The sequence below is a fragment of the Vespula pensylvanica genome, chromosome 18 (assembly GCF_014466175.1).
Source record: "Vespula pensylvanica isolate Volc-1 chromosome 18, ASM1446617v1, whole genome shotgun sequence".
Lineage (NCBI taxonomy): Eukaryota > Metazoa > Arthropoda > Insecta > Hymenoptera > Vespidae > Vespula > Vespula pensylvanica.
The window spans coordinates 3,541,055-3,560,330 of NC_057702.1; the positions used below are offsets into that span (position 1 = coordinate 3,541,055).

The window sequence follows — 19,276 nt, forward strand, 5'->3', positions numbered from 1 at the left end:
CACCACATTCCATCACAGAGAGTACAATGATAATGTATACGGCACTGAGTAACGTATTCAAGCGCTCCCTTTTCACTCTCCTGATCATCACTCAATTTAAAAGTTCAAAAAATTAGGAAATATTGGAAACGTAGATTATATGTAATTACCTATCTCGTATTGTTTTTTTTTCTATTCAAATTTATATCGTATAATGATATAATATCATTTATTAATATATTATTTACTACTGTATATACTAACATATATATGACATAACAAGTTTCAAAGTTTATCGTTTGTTTGATGAATATAATTAATCAATACAACAAAACTTGTATTTGTATAAAAAAAAAAAAAAAAAAAAAAAAAGAAAAAAAAAGAAAAAAAATTAAGTATCACACAATTTCATAATTATTTAAATTAGCGATTAAGGGTTCAATTTTATCATTTTGGAGTAAATTTGTAAAGCACAAAAAAAATTGCATAATAGATATTTGTATATGTTCTACTTAACTCTAAAATTTTATAATTTAATTTCAAGGTTGAGAATCTTCCTTCTCGAATGCATTGATATATATCATGAATTTTAATAATTTATTTGTCAATTATTAAATATTAATTATTAAATTTTATGATTGTGTGTTATTCACGAGAGCCTACGGAATATTTTAAACGTTTAGAAGTTCATCATTTTTTTTTTTTCATAATTAAATAAATTATATTATTAATCAGTGATATCTAATTTCTTATCTGGATTAAATCTATGACGGCAATATTAATAGTAAAATAATTAATTATTATAAACATTTTGTGAATTTTTAAAATATTACAACATTCCTGAGAGTCTATAGAATATCTTATATACCTATTTATTTAAATGTTTAAAACTTAACGTTACAAAGTTAAATAAATAATATTCTTGATGAGTAATAACTGAGTACTTAGAGAAAGATTTTCTCTGTTATTAATTATAAAATTATTAAACTTGTCTATATTTCAATTATTTTTTATTTAAGAAGACTTATTAATAAATTTAGATAAAGATTTCTATGATTTTCTACAAATATGCATGTTTACGTGTAGACAAACATACTGCTAAATAATTTAAGATTATATTAAAAGATAATTAGAATTTTAACTTTACCATATGACTAATTATTTTTTTCACATTATTATAAACCATAAGATCTTTGTATACTGATTGTAAAAACATCATATTTTTCTTTGCCTCTGCAAAAAAAAAAAAAAAAAAAAAAAAAAAGAGATTTAATACATCATTTTAAAGGGAATGAAATAAAATTATATACGTAAGTATAGTTTAGCTTACAATGTATATTTAACATGGAATAATTTTTACATTATAACATTGGGAACTTTGCACATTTAGGAATACTTGTGTCATCCATTTTGTTCATGCATAAGCATACCCTGCCATTTTGAACGCAATAGATGTCGTCAAAAAAGAAGAGGTAATTAACCTAAAAATTCACTAAATAGGAAATACTTTGGTCGTATCGTCTGTCGAGGCAAGAGTGCTCAATGACGATAACAAAATACTACATTTTCCATCTTTCTTCTCTCTCTCTCTCTCTCTCTCTTCTTTTTCTCTCACATACATACATCCATCCATACATACATACATACATACACGTATACATACACGCACATACATATTCATTCTATTTATCTCTCTCTCTCTCTCTCTCTCTCTCTCTCTCACACAACATCTACAGCAAAGTTATTTGTTTAAAATAAACAATGATGATAGAGTGAAAACACTTTTACATCGTAAAGTCATAAGAGAGTAGAGTGTCTAAGTGTACAAGTGGGATGCTCGCCCGAAATTAATGGAAGCATTAAAGATTTGCGACACATTTGACTCTCTTATGGCTCCACGCCGCTCCACCATCATTTCGTAAGTAGATCAGGCTGGAGCTATTGCATCTTTGATCGTTATTTCGCCGGATTTGGATTTTTACAAAGGAATTTATTATCTAATCAAAACGTTTTTTCCTTTTTTCCCCTCTTTCATAAAACTCGACGAAAATTTTTTTCCTTAATAATAATTAAATTAATAATAATATATTGACAATATTCTTTCGAAAGGAACGTCCTCATTCCCATTTTCTAAATATAGTTTTTAATTTGTTTTTCGTTCGTATTTTAATTGGTGCTATCTTTTTTTCTTTTTTTTTTCTCTCTCTCTCTCTCTCTTTCTCTTTCTGATGATTATCTCGTTTGTACAATCTAAATCTAACTTGTACGGAAGAACGTATATATATATATACAGAAAAAAAAAGAAAAGGAAAAGAAAAAAGAAGAAGAAAAAAAAAAAGAAAAAAAGAGGAAAAATAAAACAGATGAAAAAGGAACTCTTCGCGAAGAGTCGCTATACGATACTATAATCTCGAATCAGATACTCGACGACTCACAGGACTCACATATAGTTTCACGAGCAAGGAAAACTCGATTCCAAGCGTCCTTGCTCCTCTTGCACTTTGAACGCGCGGTTACATAATATACGGAGAAAGGAAAGGAAAGGAAATTGCTAAAGAAGAAGAAGAAGAAGAAGAAGAAGAAAAAGAAGAAAAAGAAAAAGAAAGAAAGAAGAAAAAAGAAACGAAACTCGCGCCGCGTTCAATCCCGATAAGTGAAAAAAAAAAGGAAACAAAAAAAAAAAGAAAAAAGAAAAGGAAAGAATAGAAAGGAAAAGAAAAGAAGAAAAAAAAAAGAAAGTTAAATAAAATAGAAAAATAGAAGAATATAGATCTTGGTTTGCAATATAGTGTCGAATTCATCACCTTAATGCATCCAAGTAAGTAATGTTTACAAAAGAACACGAAGAGATTCGAAGGAAGGGTAGAGAAAAAGAAAAAGAAGAAGAAGAAGAAGAAGAAGAAGAAGAAAAAAGAAAAGAAAAGAAAAAAAGAATGTTTCAAAAACCTAAACGCTTGATATTCGTTTTAACCATGAGCCCGGTAACTCTGCTTACAGGTTTTTCAGATTGCCAACTTTTGCTTTTGACGCGGAATTGTTTGAGATCGGCTTCGTGATTCGGATCCGACATGGGTTTGTAGCCTTGAGGAGAGCAAAGATTTCTTTGTTCCTTGTAGAATTGTTCGTAACCACCATGTAATAGATAAACTTCTGGATAATGAAGAGCAGGATAATGTTCCTTGTTACGTTGACGATCGATATTACGTAGAAAACGGGAAAGATTCGGTCCACGTTCCCACGAAAATTCACAATGAAATACAAGGATACGTCGTTTGCAGGAGTTAGGTTGTATTTCTGGTACGTTGGTCAATGGATCGATTAAATGTTGTTCGATCAATTCTTTGCTGTAAAGATTGAGTGCTCCTTGGATGTGTCCACCTTCGTATTCGTAAGGATATCGGCAATCGACGATAACGAAGGAATCAATGTATTCTTCAAAGTCACCACGCATCAAAGCTGCCAAGGTATCAACGGAGATCGATTTGAGGTCATCGTGTCGGCCCTCGGCAAGAGGTAAAATGCAAGGTTTACTAAAATCACCGGTAAGATCGGCATCGGTAACGCTACGGTGTATCGCCGATTTGATCATGGCGTGTGTTTTACTATCACCGAAACTATTTTCCAATGATTCCTTCTTAATCGGCTCGCAGATTTCTACTTGTTTCTCTGAGATATTCTCCAAGCAATTTGACGACTTGAGTGATTTTTTGACTAGCTTCGTTTCGATCTCCGTTACGTACGTTGTCTGTTTAGACGAAATCTCCAATTCGACGTCCTCGGGAATACGTTGAAAATCAACCGATATCCTAGACCTCTTGACTAATCGAGGACTAAGTTCGGCTGGTGGATCTGGCCGTTTAAACGATCTCATCGCTGGTGGTGAATCCACGATCGGATACGATGGATTACGATGAGTTTGTGTATTATCGTCGAATGCTAGTTTGCGAGTCGAACAGGTTGTCGAGGGCGAACGAAATAGACAGGAACGTACTTTCGATACGGACGACTGTGGATTATTTCGATCGTTTTGTAAGGACAAAGAACGTCGAAAGGAACGTTTCACTTTTGTACGAGGATACTCCGGTGTTGTTATTATAGCATATTCCATTATTTCCGATCCAACGATGCTACCAGAAAGTAAACTCGTAAGACCATTTGGTAAATGCGTTGCTTCGTCCAAAGCGTCCAAATCCATAAGATCGTTTAAATCGTCATCCATACTCTCGTATCCCGATGACAAACTACGAAAGATCATTGGATCCGTTAATAATCCACGAGGTGACGATCTTATAGGTGACTGTATAGGACTTCGTGCATCTGCGACGTTCATACGTCTCGGTGGTACCCCAAGAGGCTCAGCGAATTGAAATCCTGTACGTGCGTCTCTCTCGTGCAAATTGGCTCCATACTCGTTATCCTGATTATTCGAGTCGCAATCTTCCAGAGGGAAGCGTGACTTTTTATTTCCATTTATCTGTAACAAAAGACGAGTTCTTTAAGGATACAATTTTCGACTTTTTTTTTTTTCTTAATCGAAATGATAGCAGCGGTAGTAGGTGTTTCCTGTTCCCTTTAAATTCGAAGCTGATTTAAGAAGGAGGATATATATATATATTTTTCTGTTTTTTTTTTCTCTCTCTCTTTCTTTCTCTTTTTTCCGGTAGCATGTCTTGCACCCGTCGATAGATAGATATAGCAAGGTGTCGCGCATACGATTATGGAAAATCTGAAAGCTGCACGCGAGACCAATTCGACTATCTACATCCAGTATATGTCACTATGTTCGTCAAAACATACACACATTCTATATCTCTTCGAGATCTTTTTTTATACCTCGATCTACCGATGTGACCAATGACACTTTTCTTTTTTCTCTACTTCCGAAACAAACAAAATATCTCTACGAAATTTCCTCAACGACGGACAGCTGTGTTTTATTGTTCGCTCGTAGAACGAACGGACCTTACTTATAATCTAACGTGACTAACGTTTATTTTAGAATTTCAGGTAGACTTCGATTATCACATCTAACGTATCTTCGAACGGAAATTGGATGGAAATTTTTAAAGCACGATTTTGCATAAAACGGAAAACAAATTTAATTGTTTCTTTTTATTTGGTCAGTATTTTTATTGATTAATGATAAACAGTTTTGTAAAACGAATGATCGATATTTGTCAATATTTTGATCGTTATTTATAATAAATTATCGGTACGTAATAGGATACGATATGAATAATTAAGTGTTAGAATTTCGTCTAGCTTTATTATAAATACTAATCATTTATTTATAAAATAATAACTTCAAAATTTTTAATAAAAAATTTTTAATAAAATTTTTAAATAAAATTAAAATAAAATTATTATACTTATTAATATTTTAATCGAAATGCTGATTTTAAAAATACTGACTTTGTGTATAAAATACTTTTTTCTTTTTTTTATCAATCTATGTAATACTAAAAGCTTGCAATGACATTTCATTATAAATTCTGATCATTTATTTATAAAATACTGACAAATTTTTATATTTACTAATATTTTTATTGAAATATTGACTTTCTATATAAAATACTTTTTTCATTTTTTTATTAACCGGTGTAATACTAAACGTCAATATTATATAATCATATTTTTATTTTAACTATTAACCATTTATTTATACGATACTGACAAAGTATTCCACTGATAAATATTTTAATCAGAATATTAATTTCTCGTAAAATACTGATTAAAAATATTTGAAAAAATAAATTTTAAATACCAGCCAAAATGAAATAAAAGAGAACGGGAGAAAAAATTTCAATTTAATTCATCGTTTCACTCGAAAAAAGAGAAAAGATTAGGAGAAAAAGAAAAGTGAAATTTCTTAATCGGATTTAACCAGTTAGCCGATAATGTAGAAAACGTTCCTACCTTCTGCGGACTAGAGTTGACGTTACGGTTAACAGTGCCATTTTCTTTGTTGGTAGATGGCGGAAAGGTTTCAAGACCGACAAATCTTCGTGCCGCCATGCCCACTAATCTTCGTGCTTTTGGTTTAGGAGCTACCTCTTTTTCCGGTGTACTTCTAATTCTAAATACATTCTTGAATAGACTGCAATGAAGAGACAAACATTTCCTTAATTAATATATATATATATATATATATATATATATACACATCTACTTTTCTTATATATATATATATATGTATAGGATCGTAAAAAGAAAAAGGAAAAGAAAAAAGAAACGATTTGATCAAAATTGGCGGGAAGAGCACGACACGAGCGACTAACCTCCAATTGTTCTATCTCACAAAGTTCACTACCAAGGAGAAAAAAAAGAAAAAGAAGAAGAAGAAAGGGAAAAAAAGGAAACAAAAACTTTCTAAAATACCCTAATACCGTTACTATTGATTAAAACGATCTATAACCTATGATCTATTAGAGTGCTATATACACCAAAAAAGAAAACTAAATATAGGGGAAAAAAAAAAAAAAAGAAATAGAATAAAATAAATTAAGAAAGAAGAACAAACAATACGTGCGTGAACAAAGCATGCCTGTGCGTAAGGAGTCGAGAGAAAGCGTCCAAGTTAAAGCAACGAGACGTGAAGAGAAAAACAAAAAAAAAAAAAAAAGGAGAAAAATAGAAATAAAATACGATTTCTTTTACGATACAAACATTTGTATCGTGTCTGCGAGAAAAACGATCTTTCCCTCGACGAAAAATTGATTCACGCAAGGCTCATTGCTTCAATATGTCCGTGATCTCACGCTCTTAAACCCCCCCCCCCCACCTATTTATCTTCCCCCTCCCCACCCCTCTCCTTTCTTAAGCGTGCGAATTGACAAGGTCGGGGAAAATACTCTAAAACTCTTTCGGTGCTATTATCGATTATTACATTTTTCAAATAAAATTCTTTTTATAAAACACTTCTCGTACCGGTAAAGACCGAGATCCTATTTATGTCCTATTTATCAAATATATATTGTATGTATACATATACATATATATATATATACATATATATATATATATATGTATGTATTCTCGATATTTCATTCAGAAACTTCACAGACTTCCTACTTTTGGCCGTGCTCCGTTCGATCGCTAGAACAAAATCCACGCTTCTCTTCGTGCCGAGAGTTGGCGCGCAACTGGCACTAATCGTCGAATAGTGGGGAGAAAGGAAAAGAGAAAGAGAGAGAGAGCACACGATATTACACGAAGATACACGGAATCGAACGACCAGTACCGATCGAACGCGCGAAACCAAACAACAAGTACCGATCGAACGCGCGAAACCAAACGACGAATTTGATACTTGCGAGATAAATGATTGAACGTGTCACAAAATATGAAATATATATATATATATATATTTTTTTTTTAATAACTTCGACATATGTCGTATTCGTAAAAACGTTAAATATTTTTCCCAACGATATATTTCCTTCGTAAGAATTAAAAAGAAATTACTTTCAGAAGACAATTTTTGTGTTTATTTTCGAAAGGACAAAATTAATGTAGAATTTCAAACGTGAACAACGATCATTAATTTAAAACGTGTAACGATCTGCGTAAAAATGAATAAGAGTGAGAAAACAAAAGGAGAAAAAAAAAAAAAGGGAGACGAAGAAAAATCACTGTCCCGAGTTTTCACGAATAAAATTCGTGCAAAATCGTCACACGACGGACACACTAACACTGTTGCGATATAAATAAGAAAAACATTTTTCTAAATCGTGCTCTCTGTTTCTTTCTCGTTGCATAGTCGAACGTATAAAATAAGAACGACGTAAATATTACATATATCTCGATCATAGAATGTCGATTATGATTTTTAATCGGAAAAAGCCAATACCTTGCACATTTACACACATCACAAGTTTCCATATTCATTTTGCGCATATTCTTTGTTTCTCGTAACATATTGTTCTTCTTCTATAAATATATATCTTCTTGTCGATACGTCGATCGACAACAAGCATTAATTTTAATCGTTAAATACAAAAATAACGAGTTGGTCGATTTTTGGAATTAAACAAGAGTAAAGAAACGAGGTAAAACTTTTTGCACTTTGTTGCACGAAATACGACGAACGGCACACGTGATTAGTTAGTTACAATCCGTGACTAATGAACGAACGAATAAACAAATAAACACACGAAACACACGATACACACTGTAGAGAGAAGAAGAAGAAGATAAAGATGATGATGATGATGATGATGAAGAAGAAAAAAAAAAAGGAGTCCGATGTACGTTGTTACTCGTCCGAGCGTTGCCGAACGACTGACTGAAAGTCGTATCGCCTTGGAGAAGGACTAACCAACTCGTCCGGTGGGCCTCACCTTTTATATGAGGTCTGTTCTTGTGGTAGGGATAGAGAATAACCAATAGGAAGGATCCGTGCCCTTAATCCACAGGGCACACCGTATTGGAGCAACGAGAATGCACGGTAACTTCTTTACGGTACTCGCTGTGGGGGGGCCGTGGTTTCTGCACCGTCTGACTGACCTGTGCATTTCAAGTGCACGTGCAAAATCAACCCAACCAAGACCCTTTTTTCCCTCCCCCAATACCTAATTCCTCTTTTACTTTCGAAATGGTACGATCGATGTTGGTTATTTTCTTTCTTCGTCGACCTGTACGTCGTAATTCGGGCTCATAAACAACTTAGGACGATTTTTATCTCTTCACCTTTTTATTTTCTTAACGATGACACAAACGAGATATATTATTGGATGTCTTCAATTAAATAGAAAAGAAGTCGGATCAAAATTGATTTACGAGAAGTGTTACGTCTTGCTTTTGAAATTAACGCAAGTTGTACGGGAAAGGAAGAGAGAAAAGAAAAGAGAAGAATTTCGAATATAGAAATGTCTGAGGTAAACATATTTTTTTCTTACACGAAAGAAAGAAAAGTTGATGAGTAGAGGAGAATGAAAAGAAAATGCAAAAATAGGTTTTTAAAATACGCATGATTTTTGTGACATTTTGTACGAACTCGATCAATGTACTTGTTTGGATGTTGTTTAAAAACAACATTTTTTTCTATGGCGATTGTTTGATAAATGATTTACTTCTTCGAAAGACGACATGTGTTAATTTCAAATTAAAATACAAATTAAATTGTTAAAAGAAAACCTAGAACAGCCTCTTTGTTATATCCTAGTAACAAAATTGTGACAAAAGAAATGAAAAAAAAAAAAAAAAACATAGATCTATCGAAATATGTATATTCTTTCTAATTAAACATGATCGGTTATAATACATCTAACGAAAAAGACATTATTTATGTTGATAATGATCATAATGATTATGAAATTTAATCATTGAACATCAATAATAGTAATTGTAATCGAAATGGTTTTCATTGATTTTGTTTTTTTTTTTTTTAAACTATTTAATACAAAGTGTAGGAAATATTAATATATTTTTTTTATAGATAATAAAAAATCTTATTCGCCGAATTCAATGATAACAATTATTTTCTTTTTATTTCTATATTTTTGCTTATCGAATCGATTAAAACTTCCTTAATTATGGGAACGTTGTAATAATAATAAAAAATTATTATTAGTAGTATGTTTATGCATTTCATACGTCATTAGATAAAAGCTAGATCAGTAATAACATATTCTAATAATGTATGCATTTTTGTAAAATATAAATATATGTAATTGCAAAATATATATCTATATATATATTTTTTTTAAATATATATATATTATTATATATTTTTTATATAAAATTATTTTTTTATATAAGATTATTATATATTTTTATATAAAATATATATTTATATTTTATAATTAATTATTGTTTGATTTAATTTTTTCTTTTTCTTCTTTTACATTCTTTTTTAACAATCATTTATAAATATCACAATAAATAATAAATGTTTTTGTAACTTCAATCATGCAAGATATTTCCAGAAACATTATTCTATACCAATATAACGTCAAAGATTATACTTATCAACAAAAAAGAAATGGAAAAAAAAACGACGTAGCAATACCGAATTATATAAAAAGTTATACAAAAAGATGTCATAGATTCGATCTTCATTTGCAAATAAATCTACTTTCAACATAGAACAATTTTGTAATCTCACTTTATCCTCAAATAAAATATAAGAGTATTTCTTTGCTGATATTCTAGTCAATCTAATCTCAAAGAAAAAAAAAAAAAAAAAAAAAAAACAGAGAAAAAAGAGAAAGTTACTTTTTTAATATTAGAGAAATATGGGAGTGCACAAGAGTATTATTTTGTAGGTAGTAATTTGTACTATTTTTAGGTAGTAAGATATAACATTTGTTAATATTTAAATAGTCTCAATGAAAAAAGGAAAAGTTTCGTGATTAGAAAGTACGTACTGTTAAAAATAAAAATAAAAGAGCTTTGGAAACATGAAATGAAAAAAAGGAAACATTTTTCATGTAGCAGGTAATACAATAAAAAGTTTTCCCTCGATAATCTTTCAAAATTTGTCTGTGTTAAAATTTCAGTATATGAAAGACATACTTTTGAATTTACAATGAAAAATATTAAGCAGGTAGTTTTACGAAGAAGTAAAAATTTTTGAAAAACATTCAATGTATGTATTTTCATTTTAAATCGAGAATCGTTGGAGATCGAATTAAAAAGAGTAATACAGTTTAAATTACGTTAATTCAATGTTAGATATTCTATAAATAATATTCTAATATGCATAACTAAATTTTATATAATATAAAATATTCAATAAACTAAATAAAATGTTAAATGTTAATAATATAAAATTTCATATATCTGTGTGTGTTCGTAATTTTTTAAAAATTCCTATTATCTTTTGTTCGACACAGATAAAATTTTGTTTTGTTGCACATTATGTTATCAACATATAGACTATTTTGTTTGTAATGATATTGTTAATAAATAAAAAAAAAAAAAATGACTGATGTCATGTTTGACGAACGAAAATATACTGATCATTATTATTAAGATGAAACTCATATTTTGTGTTGTTCGTAATTTCTAAAAAGTTTCTATTATTTGTTGTTCGATCTAAATTAAATTTTGTGCAATATAATTGCAATTGATATTACCAACGTAAAGTATAAACCATTTAATTCGTAGTGATATCCATTAAAAGTAAATAACAAAAAAAAAAAAAACCCCAACAAATTTTATATCCACTTGCATTTTAAATTGAGAATCATTGAAAATCAAATGGAAATTCTAAAACAATCTAAATCAATCTACAAATAATATTCTAATGGCACACAATTACATCGATGATAAATATTAATTAATAATGTCAAATTCCAAATCTCTCTATGATAGTTCGTAATTTTTTTTTTTTTTTTTATAACTAAAATACAATTCAATTTTGTTTCAACTATGACGCCATGCTTGTCGATGAAAAAAAGTATAAATATTAATTAACAACAATGGTATTGGCTGTGAAATGAAACGTAACGATTAATTTTCTTTACTTTTTCTTTCGTGAAGTTAACAAATGACTTTTGTAAATGAACATGGCTCGTATTATTGTAATATACATACATAGTTATTTATTTTAGTTTAACAGGGACACTTTCGGGAAAATATCTTTCGAAAATAGTTCGTGTCTATTCGTACGTATTTTTCTTTTCTATTCTGCGTCTTCGAACTTCTTTTCGTAGATACATAGAATACCGCATTCAAAGATGGATGCGCCGCAGGTACTATGGGATAGACCCAGTTTTTTCATTCTTCGAATCAGAATAGTTCACCTGACCGTTCTAACCGCCCTCACATTCTTCCTTCGAAATTTTCACGCGTCAGGTGTGCGATTTGAAAGGTATATAACCACAAGTAAATTGATAATATGATGTATCGATGAAATGAAACAACGAAAAAAAAAAAAAAATAAGCAAACAAGAAAGTCGAATTCATGGACATTTATATAACTGGTTGATTTTTCATTATTGGCTAGGAAGGAATTGAACAAATATATATATATATATATATATATATATATATATTTATACATATATACATATATATATATATACACATTAAAATAATATAAAATAATATGAAATAATAAAATTTTATATATATAATATATATATATATATATATATATATATATATATATCAAATTAAAAAATGAATTATACATGATGATTTTTGATTAAAGATCAATTGAGTATCCCGTTAAAATAAATAAAAATATATATTAAATAAAAGTTTTCATGATTTTTAGTTTTTTTTTTTTTCTTATGGAATATCCTATATATTTTCTTTTTTTAATTAAATTTAATTTATAATAACATTTTAATAAATTTTCTAATATTTCAAATGTTATCTGTTATTAACAGGATTTATAATTTTTCTAAATTTTAATTTCAATAATTTTTTTATCAACATAATTTATCTCGCACTTTAATATTATCTACTAATATTAACCTTAAAATTTAATTATTAACTTAAAACTTATATTTGTTTAATGATTTTTTTTTAAATTAAAGCGATCAAACTATTCAATTAATTACAAAAGAAAAAAGAGAAAAAATATTGCGTGTTCCATATGAAAAATTAAAAATTATTAAACTTTTTATATATACACACACAAATATATATATATGTATATATTTCTTTTTCCTTTACTTTAGCTTTTAACAAAAGAGACATTCAATCGGCCAATAATATATAATCAACCAATATATAGAGAAACTTTCTAGAGGATTAGTCTCACAAAGAATATTTCGGTATACCTATCCGTGTAACTATTCTTTTCAAGGTTGTAAACTACGATACTGGATTAGTAAAATCTATCATTACAGGTAATAAACTTTTACGATGGGTATTAATGACCGACTTTCTACCATAGGTTTTCACGAAAAATTTTAACAAAGAATACATTTCTATGCCTTTTACACAGACATACTGAATAGAAACATTAAGAAAAATTTTTTCAAATATCAATTATTTAAATATTGAAAAATATTTCGTTAAACAAAATTGATTAACAACGAAATCAAACGTCGACGAGTAGACGAAAGATCAGAACAGAAATCAAAATTTTTCAACATAATATATACGAAAAAAAAAAAAAAGAAAAGAAAAGGAAGAAATAAAATATTAACGAACAACTTTCTTCGTAAAAATCGACGAAAATCTTTTACACGTAATATGCAAATTCGTAAGAAATAAAAGAAAAAAGAAGAAGAAGAAGGGAGAAAAAAAATTACAACGAAAGAAAAAATTCATTCTTTCGTAACGAGATTTTCGATTGATCGTCGATGGGCTATGCACGTGAAAAGGAGTAAAGAGAACTCGGAATAAAGAGAAGAAAAATAACAAAAAAAAAAAAAAGAAAAAAAAAAGAAAAGAAAAGAAAAGAAAACCAAAACAAAATACAAGAAAGAAAATCACGAAAGGGCGACAAACCGCAAGACGGCAACGTTCGTTCGCATCTGGTGCAATCTGCAAGAAAGAAGAGAAGAAGACAAAGAAGAAGACGAAGAAGTCAAAGATGAAGAAGAAGAAGAAGACGAAGAAGAAGAAGACGAAGACGAAGACGAAAATAAAGAAAACGAAGAAGGTCGACGAACACTTGGCCATATTGACGTATATAGTTGCTCGAATATATGTATGTATGGTTTATTGTATTCGAATCGCGTGAAGAAAATTACACGGGGGCGGGAAGAGGGTGCAGGGGATGCAGGGGGTATAGGGGTTGAGAAGGAAGGTGAGGAAGAAGAGAATATATGTATGAGGTTATTTCTTCTCAATTCTTTTTTTTTCAATTCTTTCACATTTGATTTTAGCAACGAAGAGGATTTTATCAAAAGGAGGAACCAAAGACGCTAGTCCAACGTATTTATTGACTTATGTCGACGGTAAGAGGATCAGCTGTCGTTTGACTTAATCGGATTCTCTCTCTCTCTCTCTCTTTTTCTTTCTATGTATTCTTTGAATCACACCGTTAGTAGATTCGTGGTTACGATTGTTCCATTACATTTTCGAGAGGGTGTAGTATACTCCTACAATGGTTCCTTACGTGTCTTAGAGAAAGAAAAAGAGAGAGAGAGAGAGAGTTAGTCAACCTACCCTAAACTACCCCCCACTGTATCTTCGAACGTTGAACTTCGATATGGATTCTCTCAGACGTACTACATATACATCATATCACACGTGTGTGTATGAGTATGCGTGCATATGTATATATTTGTGTGTTTCTCTCTCTCTCTCTCTCTCTCTCTCTCTCTCTCTCTTTTCTTCTTCTTCCTTTTCTCTTTCTTTTTCTTTAGATCGTGACGACGACGATGACGATGACGACGACTTGGACGACGTTACGAAGTCAACCTCGTAGAGGGGTAGTTCAGCTGCTTTCTCGTATGAAAACTTGGGAAGGCAGGGGTCGGAGACCCCCTTGCTTACAGCTGCCTCCTTCTCCTTCTACATATCCGTACACCTCTTCGTTGATACCTCCTATTATAAATATTCGTTTCCTTCGACTTTAAATTCATCGTACATATCTTCTATTTAATTTATACATAAACCGTATCTAACTATCATTTAATTATCATTCGTTAAGATCACGGGGGATCTAATTCCTGATCGAATTTATCTTCAATGCAAATTTACGAGCGTCAACCCTCTCCTTCCTCTCCTCCTCCTCCTCCTCCTCCTCCTCCTCCTCCTACTCCTCCTCCTTCATACTCACTGCTCATTCTCACCCCTCTTCTTCTCTTGCTAACCAACCTTCTTTTTCTTCTTTTCCTTAACTTAACCGGTTTTTATATAATATCCGGTTTAACACTTTGCTGGCGATCGAAAGTTTCGGGAAGCTGATTGTAATCGGAGACGGTTATCAGTTTGAAATTAGAGTAGTTCGAATCGATGTTTAGAACGAATGACAAAAACGGAGTTTTAAGTCGTGATTAAATGAACGGTAAAATGTCGATTGAAGTTCAATTAATATTGTTAGGGTTGAAATAAATTTCTTTTTTTCGGATTGGTTATGTTAGTCTTAATGGAACGATATTGTGCAACTCGATTGTAATTTTTATTTAATCAATTATAATTTACTTAATTTTTTTTTTTTTTTGAAATCAATTAATCATCGATCGTAGTTAGGGTTTGACGAATGAATATTTAAAAGGGAAAGAAGGATTATTTCGATGTAAATTAAATGTTTTTTTTTTTTTCTTTTGTTAGAGTAATTTTGATGTTAATTAAGTTTACTTATTAAATTTATTTATTTATTTATTATTAAGTATATCAGATTGAGAACACGATAAGCCGACAAAAACGGAAATAAGCTTGTCTTATTTGTCTTTTAAAAGCACGTTTCAACAAATATTTCAAATACTTAATTTCTGCATATTCTACAAATATTTTCAATATTGTTACTTAATTTTCATTCGTCAAACTGTATCCTATATTTACATATAGGAAAAATTATTTTTTATCTTTTTTTATTATTCTAATTATTATTTAAGAAAGGTCTATCACTACGTCAACCGTTCTCAAATTTTATTTTCGAAAGTAATAAAATAATATTTTCGTAAAACATCAAAGTGATCCTTTAATTCCTTTCTTTCAAAACGGACAAAAAATTTTTTCCAACACAAATACACACACAAATACGCATTTTAAAATCGATAGATAAAATACCGACGAAATTCTCGCAAAATTAGAAAAAATTATTTACATCGACAATTCACACGGAATAGAAAAAGAAAGTAAAAAGATACAAAAAAAAAAAAAAAATTCATTCGTTCGTAATGAAATTATCATTTTAAGATAATAGAAAAATATGTAATATATATAACGTTTCATTAATTAATAGTCATAATTTATCTAACTGACGAATCTTTTCTTACACGTGAAATGGTCTAAAAAAATACAAAAATACAATAATGATAAAAAAAAAAGCAAAGAGAGAGAGAGAGGGAGAGAGAGAAAGAAATGGATGAATGGAGGACAATGTAGTATCAAATATTGGATAATTACGAAAATCTGTCCTTGAAATATCTGCAAATTTTGAGTAAATTTTCTCTTTTCCTCTCTCTCTCTCTCTCTCTCTCTCTCTCTCTCTCTCTCTCTCTCTTTTTCTCTTCATGTATACAGATCTCTTTCTTTCTCAAGACGAGGACGATCTACTCTCCCCGACGTACGACTTTGATTTTTCTCTGTGAGAAAGAGTGCAGATGGTAGAGAGCATTGTGAAAGTCGGCGCGTGCCAAGGGTGTCGTCGATGGTGCGCTCGGGGGTAACAGCAGTACCTACGAGGGATGCGATTTACTAAGGGAGTCGGCTAAGGTAGTCGGCCTCCAACGATATACACATCCTTCGATATTATTACGTATACTAAGCCAAGATATATATATATATATATATATATATATATACGTAGATATATATACTATATATACATGCGCGTACGAGTGTGAGTGTGTGACAAAGTGAGGGTGAAGTGTATGTGTATGCACTATCGTTCTGACATCTATTTCGTTTATTCAAACAATTTATTCGATCAAATAATTTTATTTTATTTCTTTTTTATATTTAATTAATTGAATAATTTATTTAACATGTATTTAATAATTATTAAATATTATATATTATTCATATGTCAATTAATAATTTAATTTCTATTCGAAAATCATTGAAATAAATTTTATATTTATTTATATTTAAACAAATATCGATGGAAAATTAATGTTATAATTTCATTTAATATTTATAGATTATATTTAATAATTTATTTAATAATCATCCTATCAAAAATTATTGAAATGAATTTTACATTTATTGATATGTAACAAATATCGACGGAACATTTTTTTTTTTTTTTTTTTTCTTTTTTTCATACATTCAAATAAACTCTATTAAGAGAGAAAGAGAGAGATAGCAAATAAAAGAAAATTAAAATAAATAAAAAAAGTAAGATACATCAAAATAAATCATATATCGATAGTCCTCGAAAATCAGTAGAGTAGTTAATCGAAAAATTATTACATCGTATATCAATTCTATATCAATCTTATATAAATAGTATAATCAAATATCATCGGATATTAGTATACGTTAATCAAAAAATTATTATTTCGAATGTAAAGAAAAATTATTATTTTAGTTGAAAGAGGGAATAACAATATAATAATGGGACGTAAGGGGATGATAGAAAGACAGAGAGAGGGAGAGAAAAGATTGCAATGAAGATTGCAACGAAGATAATAAATGTATTGGTAAAGTCGCGTGCATATTTTTTCATAAGTTCTCATAAATTTGTGCACGTGTTAACAAACCGACACAGGTACAACACAGAACGAATATGAAGAGGCTTCGTAGCGCCTGCCTGCGCGGTTTTCTGAACTTATGTACGTACGAGGAGGCATACGACATATGGGAAAGGACGATGCCCCCTCCTCCCTTCGACGGTGGATCGGGTGGTAAGGGAGCCACTTACGTAATACCTGCAGCAATCGCGGTTCTCAAATCAAACGAACAAATTTGTACTTTACTTTTATATTTTTCTTGTTTCTTTATTTTTTTTTCTATATTTTTTTCTCTTCTTATATATATATATATTATATATATATATATATATATATATATATATATATATATTTATATATATATTTATAATTTCCTTATATATATTTTTTCTTATATATATATAAATATTTTTAATCGAATACGAGATATTTCCTTTTTCTGTTTTTTCTTTTTCTTTTTTTTTTTTATTGAACACGAGAAACATATATATATATGCTCTTATATATATATATTTTTTTTTTTAATCGAATACGAGATATATCCTTTTCCTGTTTTTCTGTTCCTTTTCTATCTTTTTCTTTTTTCTATTTTTTTATCGTAATTCGAGAAACACGGAATTATATATATATATTTTTACATATATATATATATATTTTTTTCTCTTATATATATATTTTTTAATCGATTGTAAGATATTTTCTTCTTCTGTTTTTTCTATTTTTTTCTTTTTCCTTTTTCTCCTCTTTTTTTTTTGATCGAATACGAAAAACACATCGAACGCAGAACGTGTAATTTAATTTCATTCGTATTTATATAAAATTGTATTTATTTCCCAAGACTTATTTCTCGTATATGATAGAATAATTTAAATGTATCTAATCGACGTAAAAAAAAAAAAAAAAAGAAAAAGAAAAATTAAAAAAGAAAAAGAAACATAATGAGAAGTAGATATAAGTACGTCTAAAAGGAAGGATGAATAAAAAATAAATAAAAAGGAAAAAAGAGACAAAACCAATAATACGTAAGATACGTGTTCTAAGGAGAAGATAAATAAAAAAGAAAGAAAGAGAGAAAGAAAAATAAAACAGCAAAACAAGAAGGGAAAACAAAATTTGTTTCCAAAAGAAAAATCCAATAGAACGTAAGAATAATAATAACGATAATCAAAAATGAAATATCATTTCATCATAAATTTATACGAAATATAATAAACACGATAAAACGATTATCGTTAGAAACACGAGTAGTACGATCCTCATTTACGATCAAAGAATATCTAAACCAAAAAAAGGAAAGAAGGAAGGAAGTATCATAGTTCTGAGGGATACAATGAAACGGAATGGAACCGAATGAAATTGAACAGACTCAGTCCGGTTTCGATTCGTTGGTGAAATGCAAAAAGCATTTTGTCTACCTGAATTTCTATCCGCGTAATCATATGCATGTTTTTTTTTATCTCTTCTCCCTTTTGGATATATATATACACATATATGTGTTCAGAAGACCGGAAACGCGTCTCGAGGGTATCGAATGAAGAAGAATTACTAATGAGGACGATAAAAACGATGAAGACGATAAAGATGATAAAAACGATGAAAATGATGAAAACGATGAAAATGATAAAGACGATGAAGCCGATGAAAAACGATGAAAAATGAGGAAGACGATAAAGATGATGAAAAATGATGAAAAACAATGAAGACGATGAAGACGATGAAAACGATGAAGACGATGAAGTTGCCGATGGACACGACGCAAACGAACAGGACGACTGACGACGACGACGACGACGACGACGATCTCGTAACCGTAAGTTTCGAGACAAACGGGACACCTTTGCAGCTTCCTAAACGGGATCATCATCTGTTCCTTCAGGATTCTCCACCCTAGACGGCACCCTGCCCCGTTTCGCGCTATTCTTACCGATCTTACACACGGGCAGCCGCCGCAGATGCGGCGCGCAATAGACAAGAAGAATTCGCAACACGTACGAGAAATGAACAGAGAGAGAGAGAGAGAGAGAGAGAGAGAGAGAGAGAGAGAGAGA

At 30.0% G+C, this 19,276-nt stretch overlaps 1 protein-coding gene across 7 annotated transcripts in view; it reads right to left on the reverse strand.

Moving 5' to 3' along the window:
* Positions 1-1,822: 1,822 nt before the first annotated feature.
* LOC122635575 (M-phase inducer phosphatase-like) overlaps positions 1,823-19,276 on the reverse strand; it is a 92,735-nt gene continuing 75,281 nt past the window's right edge. For 5 of the 7 annotated variants that reach the window (XM_043825951.1, XM_043825947.1, XM_043825946.1 and 2 more), the window contains 2 exons: positions 5,896-6,076; positions 1,823-4,453 (listed from right to left, as the gene is read on the reverse strand). In XM_043825951.1, the coding sequence (XP_043681886.1) occupies positions 2,918-4,453; positions 5,896-6,076 (1,717 nt within the window). In that variant the 3' untranslated portion in view covers positions 1,823-2,917. Of the gene's footprint in view, positions 4,454-5,895; positions 6,077-6,906; positions 6,990-7,828; positions 8,185-19,276 lie in introns of those variants that run through there. The other 2 variants (XM_043825952.1, XM_043825953.1) reach the window with 2 other exon arrangements.